At 37.1% G+C, this 23,317-nt stretch overlaps 1 protein-coding gene across 2 annotated transcripts; it reads left to right on the top strand.

Moving 5' to 3' along the window:
• Positions 1 to 5,123: 5,123 nt before the first annotated feature.
• On the top strand, positions 5,124 to 22,538 carry LOC145783061 (CWF19-like protein 1). Of its 2 annotated transcripts, none has more exons than XM_082594832.1 (13): positions 5,124 to 5,236; positions 5,650 to 5,734; positions 7,285 to 7,474; positions 7,682 to 7,905; positions 8,645 to 8,712; positions 9,159 to 9,294; positions 11,628 to 11,765; positions 11,909 to 12,008; positions 12,204 to 12,277; positions 12,760 to 12,969; positions 18,680 to 18,820; positions 19,966 to 20,063; positions 21,403 to 22,538. In XM_082594832.1, the coding sequence occupies exons 1-13, from the start codon at positions 5,223 to 5,225 to the stop codon at positions 21,560 to 21,562; spliced, it is 1,638 nt and encodes a 545-aa protein (XP_082450958.1). In that variant the 5' UTR covers positions 5,124 to 5,222; the 3' UTR covers positions 21,563 to 22,538. The 2 variants fall into 2 exon arrangements, with proteins under 2 accessions (XP_082450958.1, XP_082450959.1); XM_082594833.1 differs by having other exon boundaries at positions 11,912 to 12,008.
• Positions 22,539 to 23,317: the final 779 nt, after the last annotated feature.

Genomic DNA, 23,317 nt, shown 5'->3' on the forward strand with positions numbered 1-23,317 from the left:
ACCATAAAATAGAACAGAAGTGTTGGTTCTTGTTAATTTTGTGGAAGTCGCCTTTTCAATTTTGTTCAATGACAAAAATCCAAAAAAGATCTGGCAACACTGAAGTTAGTGTGGGCAAGCACAGTTGCCAGTTTAGATTTATTAAAGCCAAATTTAAAAATTTAGGCTTTTTGAACCTCCTCATTGCGGAGAATAAAAATGCATTTGCATTCCTTAAAGCAATGCTGTAATCACTTCAAAGTAACACCAAGGATGCTATTTTTGTTTACATCAAAGAATATGTATCAAACTGACCAAGTTGACAAAGGTTCAGTAAACGAAGGTCTTTTGTGGCTGCTGCAAATAGTCGATGATCCCATTTAAATTCTTTAACTCGATGTTTGATGACCGCTATGTCTGTTTATTCGCTACAGACCCAGTCGCTTTTGGATATTGTTGAACTGTTATTTTTGTCTTTTAGTTTCTTGTCGCGACTGAGTTTGTTTCTTATAAGCTAGCTTGTAGATAACTTTGTGATGTATTCTAGGAAATGATTACGTCTCAATGTACCACTACCAGCATGACCATTTATTGCATTTTTGTTCTTTTAAGGAAAAACATAGGCTTGTTAGAGTTTGTAGTAGATTTGTTTTTTTTGGCTTTGTTTTAAGTAAGTTGGCTTTTTCTATTTTGGCTATCTGGCAACTCTGTGGGCAAGTTATAAACCGGGTAGGCACTTTTACGTATTACACTGCCCGAAAAGGTAACCGCAACCATGCGTGACATACGACATCGCTGATGTTGGTAGCGCTATCATGCGTGACATGACTCAACACGTGATTATCTGGTCGTCTTTATCGAAAAATCTTGATACAAAGAAATTTAACTGAATGCATCGCCACAACCAACGTTGCCTAATGGTTAGGGCAGAGGAGTGGTAATTTCGATTGCATGGGTTCGATTCCCACCCTCTGCTAATACTATTTTTTCTGCAGCTGAACTGAGTGCAAGAAGAATCGTAGTGACTGCAATCAATGGAGTTTATGAGAAAAGTTGTGACTAAAACACCAGTAATGTCATATGCGTTACGCATGGTTGCGGTTACCTCTTCGGGCAGTGTAATACGTAAAAGTGCCTACCTATAAACCGCGGCGGCGCGGAATTGGAGTTGTGTGGTATGTATACGGCCTATTTTGTCCGACTCTACAGCCCTGGTTTAGGGTTACCAGATTGGCCTTTTTAAGGCCAAATTTCTCGAATTTGGCTTTTTTTAGAGCCTTTTGGCCTTAGAAATTATACGTTTGGCCTTTTTCTAGATTTGGCCTTAAATTTGGCCTTTTTAAAATTTAATTTTCAAAATGCATAATAGTCAATATTTCTCATATATCGTAACTTTACCAGATGAAAACTATATTCACCATTGTTCAATACATGTTCTATACATGTTAAATACTTGTTATGTGACGCCGAGTCAGACTGCGCTCCCTTTCAAGCCAGCCAGTGGTGCCAGATGTCACCATTGCAGCGGATTAAAACTCATCTGCTACAGCCCTTTTATTATATATATACTTGCTACTTTCAGAATTATTTTTGCTATAATTTATTAAAATCTGCTACAAGTCATAAAATATCGATAAATATGAATGTTATAGACATTATTTTGGAATTGTAATGTCAACGCTCAAAAGTGGGTAGCCTATACAACTACAAGTATACAGAAACGTAACGTGTTCACTTTTCGATTGATCGGTAGTCCAACACAACCGCTGGCTTGCCAGCAGAGCACGCTTTCAGAAATTTAGTTGTTGAGCAATACAAGTGATTCGTGGTTGTGCAATTGAGTGCATTTCAAATTAACGTTATTGTGATGCTTTGTGATGTTATAAATAAATTTGTGATGAGTAAATAAATTATTGATCATAGACTTGTTACAAAAGAATCTCTTTTTAATAATTACTGTAGTAATGTTTAAATGATAGCCTACATACATCATTCATTCATTCATTTTTCGTCATTAACTCGTCCGGGACGAAAAAGATACTAGCCTACATGCCCCCCCCCCCCCCCTGCGTACGCCACTGGACCTTGCTAAGGTATTGTCTCCTAAGACAATTTTCTACCGGATTTTTCTTGTATTGTTTTGGCATTAAGACCTTTTCACAGTCTGACAACCCTGATTACAATGCTTATTTTATCTTGTTTGAGTTTGGCTTATTTTTGGCCTTTTTTTCACCTATTTGGCCTCAATTTGGCCTTTTTTCTTGTTGAGTTTGGTCTTTTTTGCAAATTTTAGTCTGGCAACCCTGCCCTGGTTAGCTAGGGCTACCATATGTCCTCTTTTTTCATAAAAAATGAATTGTCCTCCGAGGACACTTAAAAATGCTCAAATGTCCTCTTTTTTGCATTGCTATTATTTTCAACCGGGTTTTGTTATTATGTGACGTTTGACGAAAGCTAAATAAGGATAAGCAACAATACCAAAAAGGAAAATACAAACAAATTTATTTTCACACGAGTCAGTTCAATCATAAATAGCTAAAAATCGATTTCGATCAGCTAGTAGCTAGATTATCTTCAGTTAAGCCTATTCAAATAGAAAAATAGGAAGTATGAAAAGTAGGTTTTCTGTGAGCTGTGGCAGAAGTAGGCTCTCCTTGTTTAAGAAAAATGTTTATTGACTTTGAAGTTGACAATACATTGCTTGCTGTGGCTTGTGGATATGGGGGTTACATTTATTTCTGTGGCAAACGAAGGCAGTGTTACTCGGTAACCTTGTCAGATATATTTTTATTGTTCCACTCTTGTGTTGCCTATTAGAATGAATAGACCACAATTTCATTTTCCGAATTCACATCCTTTGATTGGATGCTTACATATGCTGTCTTACACCAAAAAAATAGGATAACGCTTTTCAGCAGTGTGTGGAAGTATCTGTTAGAGAAAAATGTTGGCATTGATGATGTTAAATTGTTCGATCCATACCAAAGCTAGTGCAAAGGCGTCTTAAACCTGATAGCTAGCTTGCATTAGCTTTTTTAAATGATGGCACATTAGAGAATGGACAGAATACAGTAGTTCAAACCTTGCAGAACTATAGATTTTTTATGTTGTTAAAAATCGAGCAATTCTTCGTGTGCAACAGACTATGGCTCAAAATGCAAATTGCATGTTTTCCGTGGGGAACATCAAATGACCGGCAAAATGTTCATCGACTGAATCTGACAAATATGTTATGTTTTTGAGTTGTCACTTTTGCTACATAAGCCTATAGCCTAATCATCTAAGAAGATGTAAGAATTGTTTAAACGGAAAAATCCACTGCATTTTACTTGCTTCCTAAACATGTCCTCTTTTTGAATGATGAAAATATGGTAGGCCTATGGTTAGCCCTAATTAATTTGTACAAGACGAGTTCTGAAAATATGATTTTATCTATTTATTAAAGTGACCTTATTGTTCTTGAAGATCACATCTTTACCCTCGGACTTGGAAAGCTTCTTGCAGAGCTTAATCCTGGCAGTTTCGCATACTTGTACAGGCTTGAATCACTGACACAGGGTCGGTTACCGAGATTGACAGAGTGAAGTTTCCAATTGTTGAAGTCTTGTTGTCGGAGAATTATTCCATCCATTAGATGCCGCTGAATGGAGAGCAGTCCTTAATGTGCGTTGCTCAAGCGCACACCCCGAGAGTCAAACCAGCGCCGCTCACGCCCATCTATGGATTGGATACTGGTATATGTACCTTATATTGCAGCAAAGGCTATTAGGTATATATATATTACTGTATACCGTATGTTTTTTATTACGGACTTGAGGTATGTATTAAAGGGTCACTCAGACCGGACCCACACTACTCATGCCCACGCTGTCAGGGCACAGCAAGACCAATAGATGACAGGCCGGTAAGCGAGGTTGAGATTAAAGGTGGCACACTTGACGTTGTAGCTGACTTTTGCTACCTTGGTGATACCATGTCTTCTGGAGAGGGGTGTGAGCATGCGGCTATAACTCGGTGCAAGTCAGCCTGGAAAAAGTTTAGAGAACTCCTCCCTATCCTCACAGTCACAAGCAAGCAACTTCCTGCTGCAACCAGAGGACAAGTTTGCTCCAGTTGTGTGAGGAGTGTCATGCTTTATGGCTCTGAAATGTGGGCTACTTTAGCAAGCACCGTCAAGCGCCTACAACGTAATGATAGAGCGATGGTAACATGGACCTGCCTAGTCAAACCTGAAGACAACATCCAGTTTGAGACTTTGCTATCAAAGCTCAAATTAAAAGACATCAGTGAAGTCCTCCAATTAGGCAGACTGAGATGGCTTGGTCACGTTGAGCGCAGCTCAAGCTGGATCTCACAGGTCAGATGTGTCAACATTGCAGCACAGCGGGATCAAGGTAGACCAAAACTTTCTTGGGAAGAACTTGTAAAACGTGACCTTGTAGCCCTGAACATGGACTCTGCCAACCCAATAAATCGCGAGGTGTGGAGGGGAAAACTTCGTTCTCGACAGACAGGCCACATCCTCGACATGAGGATTAATTCATGGCCTGTATAATCAAAATTGATTGATGATGATGATTGTTGACAAAAAATAAAATGAAAGGCATTCTATACATCATGTACCTATTAGCCTACAGATTTACAGTAGAATTTGTTTGTAGTCTCTTTTGCACACTTCATTATAGTCAGAGGTGGACATTTAGTACTTTGAAAGTAACGTGCTATGGCACAAAAAAGTGGCTCTGCTTGCTACCAATCGATGAAAAATAATGCACTTCCACGACTTGAATCAAAAGTAACATGTGCTCCTGCTACTTCTATGCACTATTTCTTCTTGAGCTGATACTGGAAAACTCTATTCAAACAGTCCCACAAATTACCCATATGCATGCACCATAAGTCGTGTTGAATTACCCATAAGCACCACAAGTCGCGTCGAATTACTCGTAAGCACCATAAGTTGTGTCGAATTACCCATAAGCATCATAAGTCGCGTCAAATTACCCATAAGTCACATCGAATTACCAGTTGACTGATATTAGATGATGGAGTCTGATCTTACTTTAGGTAGTACTGTAGAGTGTAGATTCAATGAAAACTAGATTTTGACATTTTTATTTTTGAAAATTACAAATTCCAGGCGACTCACATTTTGTGTTAATATAAATTGCACAGTGTTGACTTACGAAGTGCTGGTGAATTTTGAAACTAACAGATTTCATCATTGTATTTCAACAAGAACGATGGCAATGAAAATGTGAGGCATACACAGAATAGTGTGTCATTGTGTTAATGTGTTAATAAATTGTATATAGATGATATATTCATCTTTGGTTTCAAAAATTTTGAAATTTTATTCTAGAGATTGCCATGCTTGCAAAAGATTTCAAACTATATACTGGTTGTGACTAAAATTTGTAGAAGCTTTTGCTGAATGGAGAGCTGTTTCTGAAGTTCATCAATGATAAACTGAAAAGAAATGATAAACTAATAAGATAAAAAATATTGTTACATTTCTAAGCCTATTGTACTCATAGACTCTAGCTAAATTAGCCCATTTTATTAAGTACCGTAGTTTACATAATAATGTAATATAGTATATATATATGTTGCCTTAATTATAATAATTCTCATAGATATTTTCGATAATACCAATGCATTTTGTCACAGACTCGTATGTGGAGACATTCAAGGGAATTTGAATGTCATATACAACAGAGTCAACAAGCTTCTGAAGAAGGGTTCAAAATTTGATGTATGTATTTACTCAATTCTTATGAGAGTCATTTGATGCTTAGTTACTTGATATATTGATTAGGCTATGCCCTTGATTTTAGAAATACAGTATATGCAGCAATTCCAAATGAAGGGTTTATGAAGCAAAGCCAAAATATTAATGGCAAAAGTGACAAGGAAAGGTTTTAATAAAGACAGGTGCAAACTGAATGATAGTCATCTGATATAATTTTTTTGAAAAGTTTACTTTGCTACTGCAGATCTTTGTTTGTGTACCATATCAATAAACAAAGAAGAAATAATCGATTTAATTGCAAGCACAGACACAAAATTAAATTAAAAACTACCTATAGTCTGACCATTTTCTATTACCTTTCATTTGTTCTTAATTTGTAGTGGCTACGTTCTTTCAATATGTTGCAATTTTTCACTCATGTCAAATGTTGTAGTGACTAGGTTGTACATTAGGGTGCATCATTTTCCCCTCATTTTAGAAATTCAACTTGTGCCATTGAAAAATAATGATTATTCCAGGTCAGATTTAAACAAAAAAATATGAGAGTCACTGGACCCCCTAACACCACCTCCTCATCCCCTGAATTTGGTTTAGTAGAATCGCTATAACTTATAAAATAAACAAGATAACCACACAGTGTTTGGTACTAAATTTATTACAACGACTAGATTTGATTCAAATATGTAAAGAAAATAATATTTCAAAAATTTTCTACATAATTATGCTTTATACACGAAAGGTGTAAGAAAAGCTATATAGAAAGCAAGGACATATAATGAAATTGAAACTTTACCATACCAAACTAATAAGTGAATATAGAATTTGGTTGAGGAAGTGGTGGTAGGGGGTCTGGTAGCCTCATATTTTTTTAGTTGAATTTGGCCTGGAATGATCACCATTTCTCAATGGCACAAGTTGAATTTCTAAAATGAGGGGGAAATGATGCACCCTAATGTACATGGTTTATTTGATCTTCTCGTCCCTTTTCTTATGAGTCCCATTTATCAAATACTTTTGTGATTTATCGCTACGTCATAATTAACAATGCTTTCTATTTTTTCACCAGTAAACAAATTTTGATGTTTTTCACATTTCACACACTCAATGGATTGCTTTCCATCAGCTTGTAGTGATTCTGTTAATTCTTGTTACATGATAATTGCTTTTCACAAGACCTTAGGTAGCACAGAGGTTTTTTGTGTCAGTTTTTGCTGTTAAGATTGCATATTTGACATATATATATATAGCACCACTAATTTAATCTCTATTAAACCATTTACAAATATGAAAACATTATGTTAGTTTCCTGTTCTTGTCACCTTATTAATCATATACTGTATAGTGTATATATATTATTGATGCCTTATTCTTGTTATTTAGTGTTGTTTTTGTAGTATATATTATATATGTTTTAATAATTTCGTAGCACAGTAGTTTGCAGACTGGCAATTTTGACGATAGGCTAATCCATATAAGTGTAGTAGCCTAGCATGTGTATGGAATATGCCAATTGTTATGTGTACTTGTTTGACAGTACTCTTGTTTCTACGTAGATGCTTTTGTGTGTTGGTGACTTTTTTGGAAACGATGATACCCTAACAACTGAATGGCATTCTTATCGTAACGGAACTTTAAAAGCACCCATTCCAACTTATGTCCTGGGTCCTAATCAGCAGAGCCACTTGGCTTTTTATGATGAGTCACTAGACGGGTTTGATTTTTGTGAAAACATCACTTTTTTAGGTAAGTTGTGTTCAGTTGTGCATCTGAAATCATGATTTTATGCTTTGCATAGTATCAAATTTTAGAGAACACAATTACAGTTAGAATCTGAAAAATATCATTTCTTTAGAATATGCTGTTAGTATTAAAGTCCTATAATTGTTATTGCTTTAACGTTATAACTTATTAGTAGTTTAACTTTGCTACTTTAGTTGCTTGTTTTTATAGGTAAACAAGGGGTTTTTACCACAGCATCCGGTCTTAGGATAGCCTATTTGAGTGGTTGCGAGACCCCGACAGGCTCGGGTCCTGATCCAGAGTATTGCTTCACACAGGCAGATGTCAATGCACTGTCTGCGACGTTGAATGTCACCAGCAAAGATTACAATGGAGTTGACATATTACTCACTTCTCCGTGGCCAAAAGGAATTTCTGCGTTCGGAAATGCTCCGGTTTGTTTGCTACTGAATTATGTACGGTAACCTTTTAAAAATACAGCATTGTATTTCTGTTGAGGAGTCAAGTTTCTTGCATTAATTAGCCGATAATACTGTATATCCACTCATTTATTTTTTAATCTATTTCTGATTTTATCATTACTTGTTGCATAGAGCCATAGACAACCATTGCCTTATGGCTATCAATCAAAAATGTAATCGATTTAGTTTGAATAGAAAAGGTCATTTGCAACCACTTTATTTTTATTGATATTTGAAGAACTTGTTATCTTTGTCCTCGGTTATGCATTCTTTGACTCAGTTCATGCTCATCATACTTAGTTAGAAAACTAGACAAATTGTTTCTTGTTATGACGAAGCCATACAAGTTTTAACAAATCAAGATACGAAGGTTGAGTCTTCTTCGTGTAAACCTTTTTCACCACTCCAGGGGTCGAGGGGCTCTACCTTTTTCTACCTTTGGGTTGTGGTGGTGACTTGGTTGATGTTTGGATAGGCGTCTAGCAGCCATTGAATTCATTTGTTATCCACTTTACGCAGGCCACGCCCACCATTCGGCGCATGGTAGATGGTGCTAAATATCTGCCGGTTGAATGATTTGCATTTGAAGAAATTCAACAAACGCCTAAAGTGACTTTCTCCAAGAGTCTAATGTGTACTGTCTTTTGGTTGACAGCGTTTTTTTTGTTTTGTTGCAAAGAACGTTATCTCATGACCTATTACGCGTTTACAGAGTGCAGAGAGATGCAAAGGTTGCGGTTCTTCAATGCTCTCTAAGTTGTTGCGATTGGTCAAACCAAGGTAATTTGCTTTTTCCATAGCTGCACGTTCAGCTCAATGCCATTGGATTATCATACTATCGATTCAGATGCAATGACAGTTTCAAATAAATCTGAAAATTATTTTGATGCACAATGTTATTGAATTTTTGAAATATGGAGATTTGTAGAAGGCATTAAGGCTACGATCGAACAATGGAAGACGCCATACTCGAGTTTCACTCTTGTTTGAGATCATCAGTGGTGCATATTCACGTTGTTTTTAAACGGGAATCGAACTTTCAAACTTAATGGAAAGTTCCCACTCAAGATGAGGACGTCCACAATCCCCATCAAGTAGGAAGTTCGATTCCCGCTAAGGACAACATGGTTCTGAACCTTTTGCTATGCTTAATATTCTTGTAAAAATCTACATTACGGTTTGTCGCAGGTTTTCTTCCAATTCAATAAACTCACCTTTTTAATCAGGTATCTATTTTCCGGTCTGGAAGGAATTTATTACGAACGCATTCCATATCGCAACCACACTGTGCTGGCTGAATCTTCTAAACACGTGACCCGTTTTATTGCTCTGGCGTCGGTCGGAAACAAGGAAAAGCAAAAAGTTCGTGTTTTTCTCCTTTTAAGTATCTTTGGTATGCGTTATGTAGTTCCACTAGCAATCCAGCATGGCATCTTCCAAGTGTGTGGTTTTTATAGCAGCCTCATCAAGAGCCCTCTTGTCACTCAAAGGATATTGGTGTGACGTGTGATAGCCTTGCTAGTACTAGGTAAGCTGAGAACTTTACAAAAATACGTTCAATTTTGCTTTCACTTTAAAAATTCAACATTGGCGAAATGAGTTTTGATCAAGATTTGTCCACTGGACTGCTTGGTCTACTTGAAAATCTTTCTAGTTGAAGACATGCATCTACCTGCAATTTCATGTTACTTTCTTACATATATACTTTCTTATACATATATACTTTCTTAAAACAATGAAAACTATTAATACTACAAAAAGTGCTCAATGCCAAGCAAAAAGGCAAAGCAGAGCGAATTAAATCAAATATAGTTATTACTATCTGAAGCCTTTACAAATTGTTTCACCTAACGGATCATCAGAAGGTCTGAAAAAACATGCAAACAGTAAAGAATCGATAATTCTGAAAAGATATTAAATATTACAACTGTAATTTAATCTGCCAAAAAAATCTCTAAACCTGTACTTCCTGAGAAGATATTAAATATTACAACTGTAATTTAATCTGCCAAAAAAAATCTCTAAACCTGTACTTCCTGAGAAGATATTAAATATTACAACTGTAATTTAATCTGCCAAAAAAAATCTCTAAACCTGTACTTCCTGAGAAGATATTAAATATTACAACTGTAATTTAATCTGCAAAAAAAACCTCTAAACCTGAATTCCTGAAAAGATATTAAATATTATAACCGTAATCCAATCTGCAGAAAAAAACCCTCAGAATTACTAAGGACTACCTTGTTGCCATCATGTTGCTTAGTTTCCATTGGGACAAATTGATTGAAACTTTGTCGTAACGGATGAAGGTAGTCCTTAGTAATTCTGAGGTTTTTTTTCTGCAGATTGGATTACGGTTATAATATTTAATATCTTTTCAGAAATTCAGGTTTAGAGGTTTTTTTTGCAGATTAAATTACAGTTGTAATATTTAATATCTTTTCAGAATTATCGATTCTTTACTGTTTGCATGTTTTTTCAGACCTTCTGATGATCCGTTAGGTGAAACAATTTGTAAAGGCTTCAGATAGTAATAACTAGGGCAACCAAAAGTCAATAAAGTCAAAATTTTTCTGCCTTGTTCAAAGTTTATAAAACGTCCATAAACTAAATTTCAGGCTGACACGAAGAGAGGTTTCAAAGTTATTAAGTAAAAAAAAAGTCAAATTTTATGGTTAGGTCAAAATTTTCTATTAACGTAGTTTTTGTTATCTCTATTGATATTTCATTAAAGCTATACAGATACTGATTTTTTGTTGCAATTTCTGTTGCTATTCTGACGTAATGATCTATTTGTTGCAATTTCTGAGGTAATAATCTTGCTTCGTCCACTACTGAATTGAACATTAAGTAGGCTAGGCGTGGAATGCAGATAACGTGGCCTTTGTTCTTGGTTAGGTGAATGCTCAAACCAGTATAAGTTTACAACTGTTTATTGAGTTTTAGCTTCCAGATGTTCTCAAATTTGTCTTTAGCTAGAAGTACAGTAGAATTCGCCTATAGTGACTTTGGCTATAGTGACACCTCGCCTATAGTGACTTTGGCTATAGTGACACTTCGCCTATAGTGACACCTGTTGCAAAGTCCCGTTTGCATACGCAAAAGTTGAGTAGCATTCGGCTATAGTGACACTTCGGTTATGGTGACACTTTTTCCGCGGTCCCTTCAGGTGTCACTATAGGCGAATTCTACTGTATAATACTGCAAAACCCTTTCAGTAATTTCGGGATATTTAAAGACATACTCCATATTTATCGTTTGCCCTTTTTCGAGTTACTTTCATTACCTCTTCGTTAGCTGTGGTGTCGTTGAGTCTTCCACATTTTTCTTTTATTTTATTACAAAAAGAAGATATCCTTACCTAACGGTTTGATTTTTAATATGCTTTGTATTTCGCATTGGAGTTGCAAACGCATAAAGTTATTTGTCAAAATTAGGTCAAAATTTGTAAATTATAAAGTCAAAATTTCAAGTTTTTAGGTCAAAAAATTGGTTGCCCTAGTAATAACTATATTTGATTTATATACTTTCTTATATATGATATCTGATCAACGACTACAATAAATGAATCGGAAAAAAACACCCACCAAGTGGCACCAATACAGTTCGTGAAAAAGTGCATAGCTTTGTCAACAGCAACAGAATGTTTGCTTCAACCGTACATTGTGTATAAACTGTATTTGTTATGTTTGCAGTACTTATACGCATTTTCAATCGTTCCTTTGACTCACATGAAGCCGTCCGATCTCACGCAGCAACCACCCGACACCACAGAATGTCCGTTCAAGGAAAAAGCTGCAGATAAAACAACACCAAACAAGAACGATGCTAATGTAAGTGGATGGTGACGTGTAAGCTGCTTTAAACGTTTAGTTTGTTTTTGAGGAAGATTATTTCAGGGTGGGAAAGGTTTTGTTGTTGCAGCCATGTCTCGTTTGCTTGCATAGTCTTGTTTCTCACTTTGTGCATATTTCAGCAGCAGTTCAGGTGGAATATGAATTACACGCCTAATAGTGGAAAGAAAAGAAGAACTAGCAACGACTATTCCGGCCCTGAAAGGAAACAAGCCAGACCCCGTAAGTTAATCTGCCAGTTGCTTTCATTTTAAGAGCTTGAATTTTCGGTAAAGACCGGTCACTTGACTGAAGTCGTCCTGGTTCGTTTTTAACTTCAGGACCATCATACCAATAAACGTAAGTAGAGAACATGCCACTAAAGCTATCTGGTCATTTGTGGAGTGCTTTTGTTAACTCATCCATTGACTTTTCCAGAGGATTGGTCGTGTTGGTTTTGTCTGGGTGGTGAAAAGGTCGAGAAACATCTGGTTGCCTGTGTAGGGGAACTGGTGAGTCTTGTTTTTGCTTTAAAATGTTATTTTTATTTTACATCGATGTAACTTTCAGCACAAACGTGTTGGCAACTAATTTTGTGCGTTCTGTAGACGGCGATGTGATCAAGACCTGCTCAAATTTATACAACTCATGTATACATTTCTGTTGTAATGTGTGAAGATCAATTGATTCATGTGATATTGTCCTTGTGCATAAATTATTTTTTAAACAAATGTTTGTCTGAAACTCAAACTCTTTTGAAACAAGTTCTTTATGTTGCACGGCGGTTTCCCTGTCGGCGCGAACCTGAAGCCGATTTCATACGAATTCACTTTCCTCCATCGATCATGGTTGTGTAATGTGCATTTGTCGAATATGGAATGAAAAAGTGATTAGGAAGCTTAGAATATTTTTTATACTTTTTTCTTTCATTTGATTTAGCGCAGCGGCATTCCGTTTGATATTAATAACATTTCCAATATGTGATCTATTTCAGTGTTACGTTGCCATGGCAAAGGGAGGATTGACTCCGGATCATGTCCTTATCCTCCCAATCGCTCATCATTCATCCTCTCTTGATCTTCCTGAGGATACCCGAAAGGAAGCAGAAAAGTTCAAAGAAGCCTTAATGAAAGCTTTCTATAGCGAGGGCCGGCCTTGTGTTATCTTTGAGCGGAACTACAGAACAGACCACATGCAAACACAGGTTTTAACGGCTTGAAGTAATAAACCAAACTATTTCTTTTGCGCCCACCGTTTTTCCGCAGTTTGACAAACCAAAGCGGTTCTATCATTTTTTTGTAGGGCTTGATTTCTGATACAACTCTGCAGAAGCTGACAATTTCCCCAATTCTAATTCTTTGCTCCAAACGACCTTGATATTTTCAATCTAGTGACAGGCGTTTTAACAGGAGATCAATGAATTTATGAATATTGTACTTCGTTTACAAAACAAAGTCACGCATTAACGAGCGTCGTTTTAAAAAGACGTTGAGCATGAAAAAGTCCATCATGACCTGTAAAGCATTACTTAGTGAAACTTGTAAGCAAAGTGCTATATGAAGATCAGCAAACTGCTTTAAGTTGCTTATCTCTGCCGGATATTCAAATAGCACGGAACCTTGTGAATTTATTCCCATAACAGATGCACCATGGCTTCTCACATCGTAACCCTTTCTTCAGCCAACGAGGCAACATTGAACCAAAAAGTACAACGGACAATCTTTTTAACATTCACTATCCGATCCTTACCCTCACTGTCTCTGCTTGCTAGTGCTGTCATCTTCATCTTATTTAGTTGCTTCGTGACCTTCTGACGTCAGGTTTTGGACACAGTCGAGTTATGATTACGTGTATGCCTACAAAGGCTATGGTTAGAATTAGAGTAAGGTAAAAACCAAATGTTAGTAATTATATATCAAACTCAAGGAGATCCGAATTGCGAAAATACATTCACTTTTGGCTTATCTGCTCAGCTAGACCGGTTCCCTTTTTTTCTGATTTAAAAAACATTGTACTTTTTATAGCTTATGTAGAAGTACTAAAGTTAATTTTAAAGGAATTTAAGTTATTTTTTGTTAAATGCAAGCTGTAGCAAGACATAAAAAAATGTCGAGTGGCCGGAAAAACGAAACTTCGCATCTAGTTCAGGCCCTTAGGGGCAAAAATGAGCATCTTTAGGCTAAACGTGTTACACGTTGTTTTTTTGCATATTTTTGTAGTTGATGAATCTAACTTCAATTTTAGTGGGTGCCGCAACTTTTTGGGTCACGTGATCACCCCCAAATCGGGGATTCCCCCCAAGTAAATTTTGAGCTCTTTTCACGGCATTTTTATGCAATTAGATACGTTTTTTTTTTTTTTTTGGACTGACTGCCACTACAAAATACACGAGATAAAAATCACACAAAATTATGTTATTAATGACGTCATTGTGACGTCATGTATTAATTTTTTGCTTGTTTTTTTCTTATTGTAGTCGCTTGTTTGTTGTTGGTGTTACTTTTTTGGTTACAATAAGTTACCAATGGTTTTTCAACTGATTTGATTAGTATTGAGTGTCAGTACTAACATATTCAAAATCTTAAGGAATCCAACTTTCGGAAAGTGGTTATTTTCAAGATAGCTTCCAAGATGGCCGCCAAACCATTGAACAAAACAGTAAATTGACCATAACTCGGTCATCATATGACCAAAACATGTAGTTTTGGTGTCTATATCTAGGTTTTTATACCCTGTGAAGTCAATGAGACTATTCTCAGAATTGTTGAATTATCTGATAGCCTATAAATTCAATATGGCCATCCAAGATGGCCGCCAAACCATTAAAATAACAGTAAATTGACCATAACTCGGTCATCCTATGACCAAAACATGTAGTTTTGGTGTCTATATCTAGGTTTTTATACCCTGTAAAGTCAATGAAACCATTCTCAGAATTGTTAATTCATCTGATAGCCTATAAATTCAATATGGCAATCCAAGATGGCCGCTAAACCATTAAAATAACATAGTAAATTGACCATAACTCGGTCATCATATGGCCAAAACATGTAGTTTTGGTGTCTATATCTAGGTTTTTATACCCTGTGAAGTCAATGAGACTATTCTCAGAATTGTTGAATTATCTGATAGCCTATAAATTCAATATGGCAAACCAAGATGGCCGCCAAACCATTAAAATAACAGTAAATTGACCATAACTAGGTTATCATATGACCAAAACGTGTAGTTTTGGTGTCTATATCTAGGTTTTTATACCTTGTGAAGTCAATGAGACCATTCTCAGAATTGTTAAATTATCTGATAGCCTATAAATTCAATATGGCAATCCAAGATGGCTGCCAAAACAATTAAAAATGTACAATAACAATGTATTGTTTATTAATAAACCCGGTAAATTTCTATATATATTTGGGTTAACTGATCAGGCATAAAGAGCTCATACGATGTGGTCATGTAGACTCTTGACATAATCAGCGTAAAGAAAGCAAATGGATCAAGTATTACTAATGCTCATCGCTGTCATCGTCTGTAATTATGTGATTGCTGTATGGACACATGAACCAGTTTGGCATGGTCCACATCCAGCATGGTATGGTAGCACATATCTCCGGCAACTACAGTGAGGTGAACACGATTCGCAATTGCAGTGATCATTTTCAGTAGGTTGTCCGGGGCAGCTTTCATGTCCGTCATGATTGGAACCATCTGATTATTGTCTACTTTCCATTCCCAGTCTAGAGCATCCATACCATCGTCAGTAGCCTACCCATCCTGACCATAATCTGGTAGTAAACTCTGAAGCAGTGGAATTTGGTAAAGGATGATGTAGGTGGCAAACGTTCAGGGTGAACAAAGGATTTAGCTGTTTTAATTTTCTTGACCAATATATTGTATCGATGTGTTTCTAGGTTACTACTGCCATCGTTGCCAAACATAACGGTCATAGCTTTGTTTCCAAGATCCTTAATGATGTGGTCTGTCTGATTTGGGAGAGTAAAGCAATTTGCACATTCTTTGATTATTGGTTGACTTTTCACTAGTTTCTTGAAAGCGTCTTCTTCCCGATACCAAATATCCTTGACGTTGAATCACAACCGGTGAATGAAGAGGAGCTGTAAGCATCATTATGTTTGGTCCGATGATTGCTTTAAGTTTGTTGATGTCGTGTATCTTGGTTGCGTAAGCCTTTTCGGAGCGGAAATAGAGGTCTTTAATGTCTGGGTCAGTGTCAGCATAGCGTAGTATCAATATTAAAAGGTCCGGGTCTTCACCAATTAAAGTCGTACTATGTCGATGAGGGCTGTCCATCTGCCGTCTTGACGATGTCAACATCTGCATCACCTGGAGCGTTCATCACATTACAGCTTCTATTCCTCAGTTGAGCAGAAATGAATCCTTCCTTGTTGGAAGCTCGAGGCAAGAACTGCTCCTTCTTTCTAATGAACTGGGTGTCTACAGTAAAGTGAACAACCGGGTGGACGTTCATGCCGCGTCTTTGATGGGTTTTGTATTTGATAGACGGACCTCCATATCCATCAAAGACCACCGTTGCTAAGCGATAATGACGAATGGTAAAATCTGCGTACGACTGTGCAATAGACCCATAACTGTCTCCAGTTTCCATGGCACTCGATGCAACAAGAACCCTCCATCAAAGACGTAGTGATCGGTTTTCGAGACAGATTCTTTCACTACTTCATAATCGGCTGACATCACACTGCTGGCATGTTCTGTGATGGCAGTAGCTATTTGAGGCTTATCCTCTGCAAAAAACAGGGTCTGGATGTTACGTGGCTGTCACAAGTAATACGCGTCTTCCTCTCAACTGGCCTGAGTTTTTGGGAAATGACAGCAACAAAACTGCGTGATATCAACTGGTTCAACAAGCTGTGATAACTTCAGTCGATCCAAACTTGTTTACGATTGTTGTAACATCGTTAGATACAGCTCTTAACAATCAAACATTGGACATGTCTGAGGTTTCCCCATGTGATCACGAAGAGGCAGACACCCGTATGTTTCTCCATGTGAAACATGGAAAATCCGATGCCATAGTCAAAACAGTAGATACTGATGTGGTAGTTATTGCAATTTCGTGTTTTGACAAGTTAGAAATCTGTAAACTATGGGTTGAATTTGGAGTTGGAGAAAAAACTCGCTTCATTCCAATCCATGATATTGTTTCATCTTCACCTCAATCTCCGATGATTTGCGCTTCTTTACCTTTGTTTTATACTATCACAATCTGTGATACTGTTTCGTCTTTGGAAAAAAAGGCTTGGGATTGTTGGAAGCTTAATCTTACCGCAATGTGTGGCTTATTTAACTCTCTGAATTTCTCAAGCTCACCTAGTTCTATAAATGACATACAAAAGTATGTCATAGCTCTTTAGGCAATGGTCCTACTATCACGGATGTAGACGAATGCCGTTATATGATGTTTACCAATGGTTGCACTATTGAAAAGCTGCAACCAACGTCAGCTGCTCTGATGCAACATACACGCAGAGCGATACATCAAGCTGAAATACGGAAATCAAGCCTCGTAAATGTTCAGCAACTACCTTCTCCTTTAGCTTGGGGTTGGAAGCATAATGATGCAAATCAGCTTGTTCCGTTTTGTCAGTCTACTTGTGGCTCTCGATGTTCCTGTAAGAAAAAATCCATAAAATGCACAAGTCTTTGTTCATGCGAGTACGAAACATGCAATTCGACCACAAAATATCCAATCCTCTCTGATGTTTCATCTTCAATCCACATTGACGTTTCATCTCCAATTCACACTGATCATTCAAGAAATGCTTTTGACTTTCTAAACTCTATCTTGTAACTTGAAAAAACTTGTCGTACACGAATTTTTTTAACATCAAATTACGTATGGTAGAAATTTAACATCGAAAACCGCTAGTTTTTTCATCTTGAATTAACAGTGTTAAGACTCTGACATTGCATCATCTGGGGTCGTGTATTAATTTGATTTGTAGATCATAATTAGGCCTACATATTATTTTAAATTTTAAAGTGGTATGACCAAAAGGGAAATTCACCCCTGGTAGCTGCTCTTCTGGTTATTCCCTTGATGACGTCGTTATTGCGTCATACTGTACTGGAATTATTTTTATTGCTTGCAATTGTAAAATTTTAAGCATTTGCAAAACTTATAATGAGAGTATTTGATCGCTTTTTTCGGAATAAACTTACCTTTGGTTCCAGAATTTGAAGTTGTCTAGTTTTAATAATGTAATGATGACGTCATAAAAGATGCAATCATGACGAAACTACTTTTAGGAATTGTGAAATGGTTTTAGTAACCGGTACTCCAACTAAAACCAACAGCAAACGACCAAAATAGGTTAAAAAAGCAAAAAAATATATGTGATGACGTCATAATGACGTCATCAGTAAAATTATTTTGTGTTTATTTTGTCTCACTTATTTGTATGTGCTTTTTAAGTTAAAATATACAAAAATCAAATATGTAATTGCACAAAAATGACGTAAAAAGAGCTGAAACGTGATTTCTGGGGAAATCCCCGATTTGGGGGTGATCACGTGACCCAAAAAGTTGCGGCACCCACTAAAATCAAAGTTGGGTTGATCAACTGCAAAAATATGCAAAAAAACAACGTGTAACACGTTTAGCCTAAAGATTCCCCTAAGGGCCTGCACTAATCCGTAACGACCCTATACAAATATAAGAGCTAAGATTGTTGAAAAAAGTATCCCCCGTGATTAGCTGTGTAGCGATTATGTGTCGTGTGTTTAAGTATCACCAATCCTGATTGTATCTGTCGGTGAGATTTAGGTTACAATTGCATTGTTGCCAATATTGTAGAGTTGTTAATACAGAATATTTACTGGAGTTAGGTTTATATTGCTCTTTGTAGTTTTTGCAAACTGTATGTTTTTAGGTTGTACCGTTACCTCCAGGTATTACGTCGGACGATATAAAACAAGCTTTTTACAACCTAGCTAGCAAGCACACCGACAAGCAAGGTAAACCGGCTCCAATCGAATTAACCGAACTACCGAAAAGAACGGATTTGAAACAGGTACGTTAGCGCGTTGAAGTTAATGCAACTGAACGTCTAAGAGTAAGAAAAACACCGGTTTGTGCTTCAAATCTACTTTCGTACGGTACCGGGTCATTTGGTCGACAGGACGTTAGGTCGACAGAACGATTCATTTTAGGGTTAGTTAACTAACCTTAACCCTAACTCTGTCTTTAACCCTAACCCAAATGTCCTGTCGACCAAATGTCCTGTCGACCAAACGTCCTGTCGACCAAATGTCTGTCGACCAAACGACCGGCTACGCTTTCGTACGTGGTTTTCCAAACTTTTAAGCAGGTAGTGCCAAACCGGTTTAGAGCAGTTTTGCTCAGTTCTCGTTCATACATCCTTTGGTGCCTTGTTAGACCGAGCGCTCGAGAATGTCAACGGTTTTTTTCTCCGTACCGTATTTATTAGGGTGTTTCATTTTTCCACCATTTTTGAAATGCAAAATGCCTGGGGTCTCATCTGGTGGTTTTTGGGGAAAAAACTTTACACCCCAAATTTTTTTAAATTATGACATCATATAGAGGTGGTCCACGAGGTTTGAAATTTTTGGCCTCAAAATCTTGAAATTTGGGCGTATCTCCGGAACCATTGATCATAGATCGACAGAATTAGTGTCAAAATGCGTAGAAAGGTCGGTTTCCTATACCTGATGTAGAGAATATTAAGGTGTATCTGAGGGAGCCGGTCCCAAGTTGTGCATGTTGGAGTTGAAACCACCCAAGCTGTGGTTGATTGTGATTGAACCTGCCGGAGGTGCACCACTCTACGTTCCGGATGTCTTCCATCCAGTGTCCTGCTTAAGTGTCGTGACCTCTAGGTGAATCGAGCGACCGTTTAACAGTCAAAAAGGCGCAACTGCTTGCGCAATACTTAACAGTAGATTGCATATTTAGGTTTTAGGGTTTTAGCAAGGTTTAATCCCCACTCCAACTATTTCTTTACGTTTTCCGAACTTACAAAAGAAACTCACCTTTAGCCTTGGAAAGATGGATGTTTTCATCTAATATTTTTTTACTGCACTTTCATTAATTTTACATTATTATGTAGTTCTGCAAGTAGCAACTACTTTAATTTTTTGCGTTTGATTTCGAGTCTTCTGTCTACCTGTGTTGATGGATGCTTGTTAACGTTTCAAGATTCTATCCCCTGGATGCCCCTTCTTCCACGTGGAACTACCAGACGGTAGCCGATTGATGCACAGAATTCAAAGATACTTTCCATTACAATTCGGCAGGCAAGTAGTTCACGTCTGCATGGGTTAGGTTGCTGTGCAACGTTGTTTTTGATTTGTTGCTGAATGTATTGTAATACATTAGTTCTTGTTAAATACGCCCAAGGTAGTATCAGACATGACTAGTTGACTACTGTAGTGTATAACATCATCCTATTATTAAAACAAGTGTAGGGGAGAGTGGGGTTAGTTGGAAGGCGGGGTTAGTTGAAAAATGATCATTTTTTTAACTCTCCATAACTTTTTTAAATATTTACTGCAAACATGTGAAGTAGTTTATAAAAACACACAATCCATGTTAGTTTCGATTTGTTGAGTCAAGGTATGTTTGTTTGGCTGACAATTTTGTGTTTTCTTACTTTCGAAGTAAATTTTTTAGCGTATTTAAAAACATCTCATGCGTCGATATCGTTGAAGATAGGAAGAAGTTTTTTGGTGTGTGTCAGCTGTAGGTGTTCTACAACACTAAGAAATAAACAAATTTTAGTTTATTGCACCATGCTTGAATATTTTAGGAAAATAGTTTGTCATATGCTAATGGGGCTAGTTGGAAAATAGTGGGTGGGGTTAGTTGGAAAATGTTTTGATGGCGGTATGACTATGTAGTATGTTACGAGTATATCGTTGTGGTACGATAATAAGTAGTATAAGTTCCAATGTACCTGTTTTAAGCAGACATACATTGTAAAATTTTAATTTGAAAAGCTTGGAATGTGCTATAACACGGCCTCACAAGTTTTAACAATGCGTTTATTAAAAAATGTTTTTCCGATGATTAGATGTAGAATTCATTGCATTTTGATTTTAAAGCAAGTAAACATATGTGCTTACAACCCCATGTAAATGTTTGTTGGTTGAAAAAATAGTATCCAGTTCATTAGTGGGCATTAAACTGACGTTTTTCAGCAAACCCCAGGTATGGGGTTAGTTGAAAAATCAATTGTATGTTTGTTTATTTTAAATTTTCATTAAAAGCTGAATTGATTCAATACTTATTTTTGGTTGTATGATAGAGGACATCATAGATGATCATTTAAGCCGCTTCAAGTTGTCAGGTTATGCACCAATTGTTTTAAATTTCACTTTAAAAAAAAACTTTCCGACAAGCCCCACTCTCCCCTATCATATGGCCCGTTTCGGTGAGTCCGATTCGGTGAGTCCGACCCCTTAACGGGGGATTTTTTCAATTTTTTTTTTTAATTATCGGGTACCGTAGCCTAATTATCATTGCCGTTTTAGGGTTAGGGGTTAGAGGTTAGGAACTCACCGAATCGGACTCACCGAATAGTAGCAGACCCATTATATCAAGGCGTTAAACCGAAGTAAATATATCAATTTTTAGAGAAGCTCTTTGTTCTGATCTTGTTTTGGGGGAACCAAAACGTGCCAACTGGAGGGAGTGCACAGTGTCTCATGAAGAGGAGGTGGAAGCAAGAGGTCGTTTCAGAACATTTTTCAAAGACTTTGACTTTACGTTATTAGATGAAGATGATGATGAATGAAGAAAAATTGTTTTTCACTTTCGCGTTTTATTCACTGCCTTGATAGTTTTTTAGTGTCCTTGCTCATTATTATCACAATTTTTCGTCATTACAAGTTTTCAAAACCAAAGAGTTCTTTGCTGTTACACGTCACTCACAGCTGGCGTATTTTTATAAGTGGGTGGCCTATCTCGTTTCATGAACTTTACCAGTGGCGTATATTCAGGGTGTGCAAGGTGTGCACTGCACACCCCAAGAAATCCAGAAAAAAAGAAAATTTCCATCGGTTGTCGATGTTCTTTACTTTTCTGATATTCTAACATCTTGCTGCATGCTGATTGCTTTCTTTTCAATTGCAAAACTCGTCCCCTTCTAATTTTAATACTCCAACGTTTGAGGTCATTGCCTTTAATTTTTTTCGGTCATTACCTTTAAGCTTTAAGCTGGGTGTGCACTGACACCTTGGCGAGTGCTATTTAAAATAAACAATTAAGAAAAATGACGTCACAAGGCAGCTAAAACAGCAATGGTTTTAGTTCAGCTAGGGTGTGCACTCGCTGATTTGCACACCTTGGCGCGTCATTGGGGGAATCCCAGGCAATAGCAAGTTTTAGCTTGTTGGATTAGAGTTTGAGCTATGGTTTGAGGTGATCAGAGTTGGAAACAAGATAAGATAAAATGTTTTTTATGCACCAAGTGCCAGTAAATTAGGACTAGCTTGTCTGAATCTGCAACAAAGCTTATGGTAACAGCCAATATCATTGATGCACCATTCTAAAACAACATATCTAATCGTTTTGTAATTGGAGTGTTTGTATGTTACTGGTATTGTACCGTACCTTATTGCTGAAACACCTTAATTATGTAGCAGGTGCCAGCTGACTCAAAGTCGCTTTCTGTGTCTCCTGGTTTGTCTCACATTAATTATTGCCTATGTTTGTTTCGTCTTGGGTGTACCACCGGTACGGTATATAATATATATATATTAAAATGTGAAGCCAATGAACAAAATGATACCGGTAGGCTACTGATAATAAAAAAATTGGCTAGTGGCTAAAGCTGCGTTTAGACTACATGCGTTTTTACTGCGACAAATCGCATCGCTCGATACATTCCACGCGAGTGTATTGGAGCGCTTAGACTGCGTGCGTCTTGTCTGCGGTGACGTGCGGTTTGTCGCAGACATTTGGATGGGCTTTGACGTACCGTAACGCAATGCATCCTAGTATACGTCAGTCTAAGGTAGCCTATGTTTGTGAAAAGACGTCAAAGTAAGCTACTTTGATGTGAGGTAATGGCAGAAAAATAGCTTTCTACTGCAAAAGTAAGTTATTAGGCAGATTTTAGCCAGAAATAAAGGCCTTTTGCAAATGTTTTATTGTATTTTTAGTCAAAGTGGATGCCTCCTAGAATTCAAGGCAATTTTGTTTGCCAAACTTAACTCTTGTTTCATTCATCTAGCTCTCGCCATAGTTTGAACTGCATTTTTTTAAATGCATTGTTAGCTTTCAAGCCAGTGATGATTTTGCAGCAATCTTGATCACCATCTTTACTGTGGCAAGCCTAGGAAATTTACCGGTACCAGTAGGTATGTACAAAATGAAAATCAATCAATCATTGGTTTATTTTTTGGTATTACAGTATATGTACTGAACTGAGAGAGGAAGGAAGCAAAAGATCTTATATGAGGTCAGCTTCCATCCTGTTAATATGTTACAGGAGATGTTACCAATAAAAATTAGTTTAAAAAAAAAGAAGTTTGATGCATACCGGTAC

This window comes from Aplidium turbinatum, chromosome 14 (assembly GCF_918807975.1).
Source record: "Aplidium turbinatum chromosome 14, kaAplTurb1.1, whole genome shotgun sequence".
Taxonomy (NCBI): Eukaryota; Metazoa; Chordata; class Ascidiacea; order Aplousobranchia; family Polyclinidae; genus Aplidium; species Aplidium turbinatum.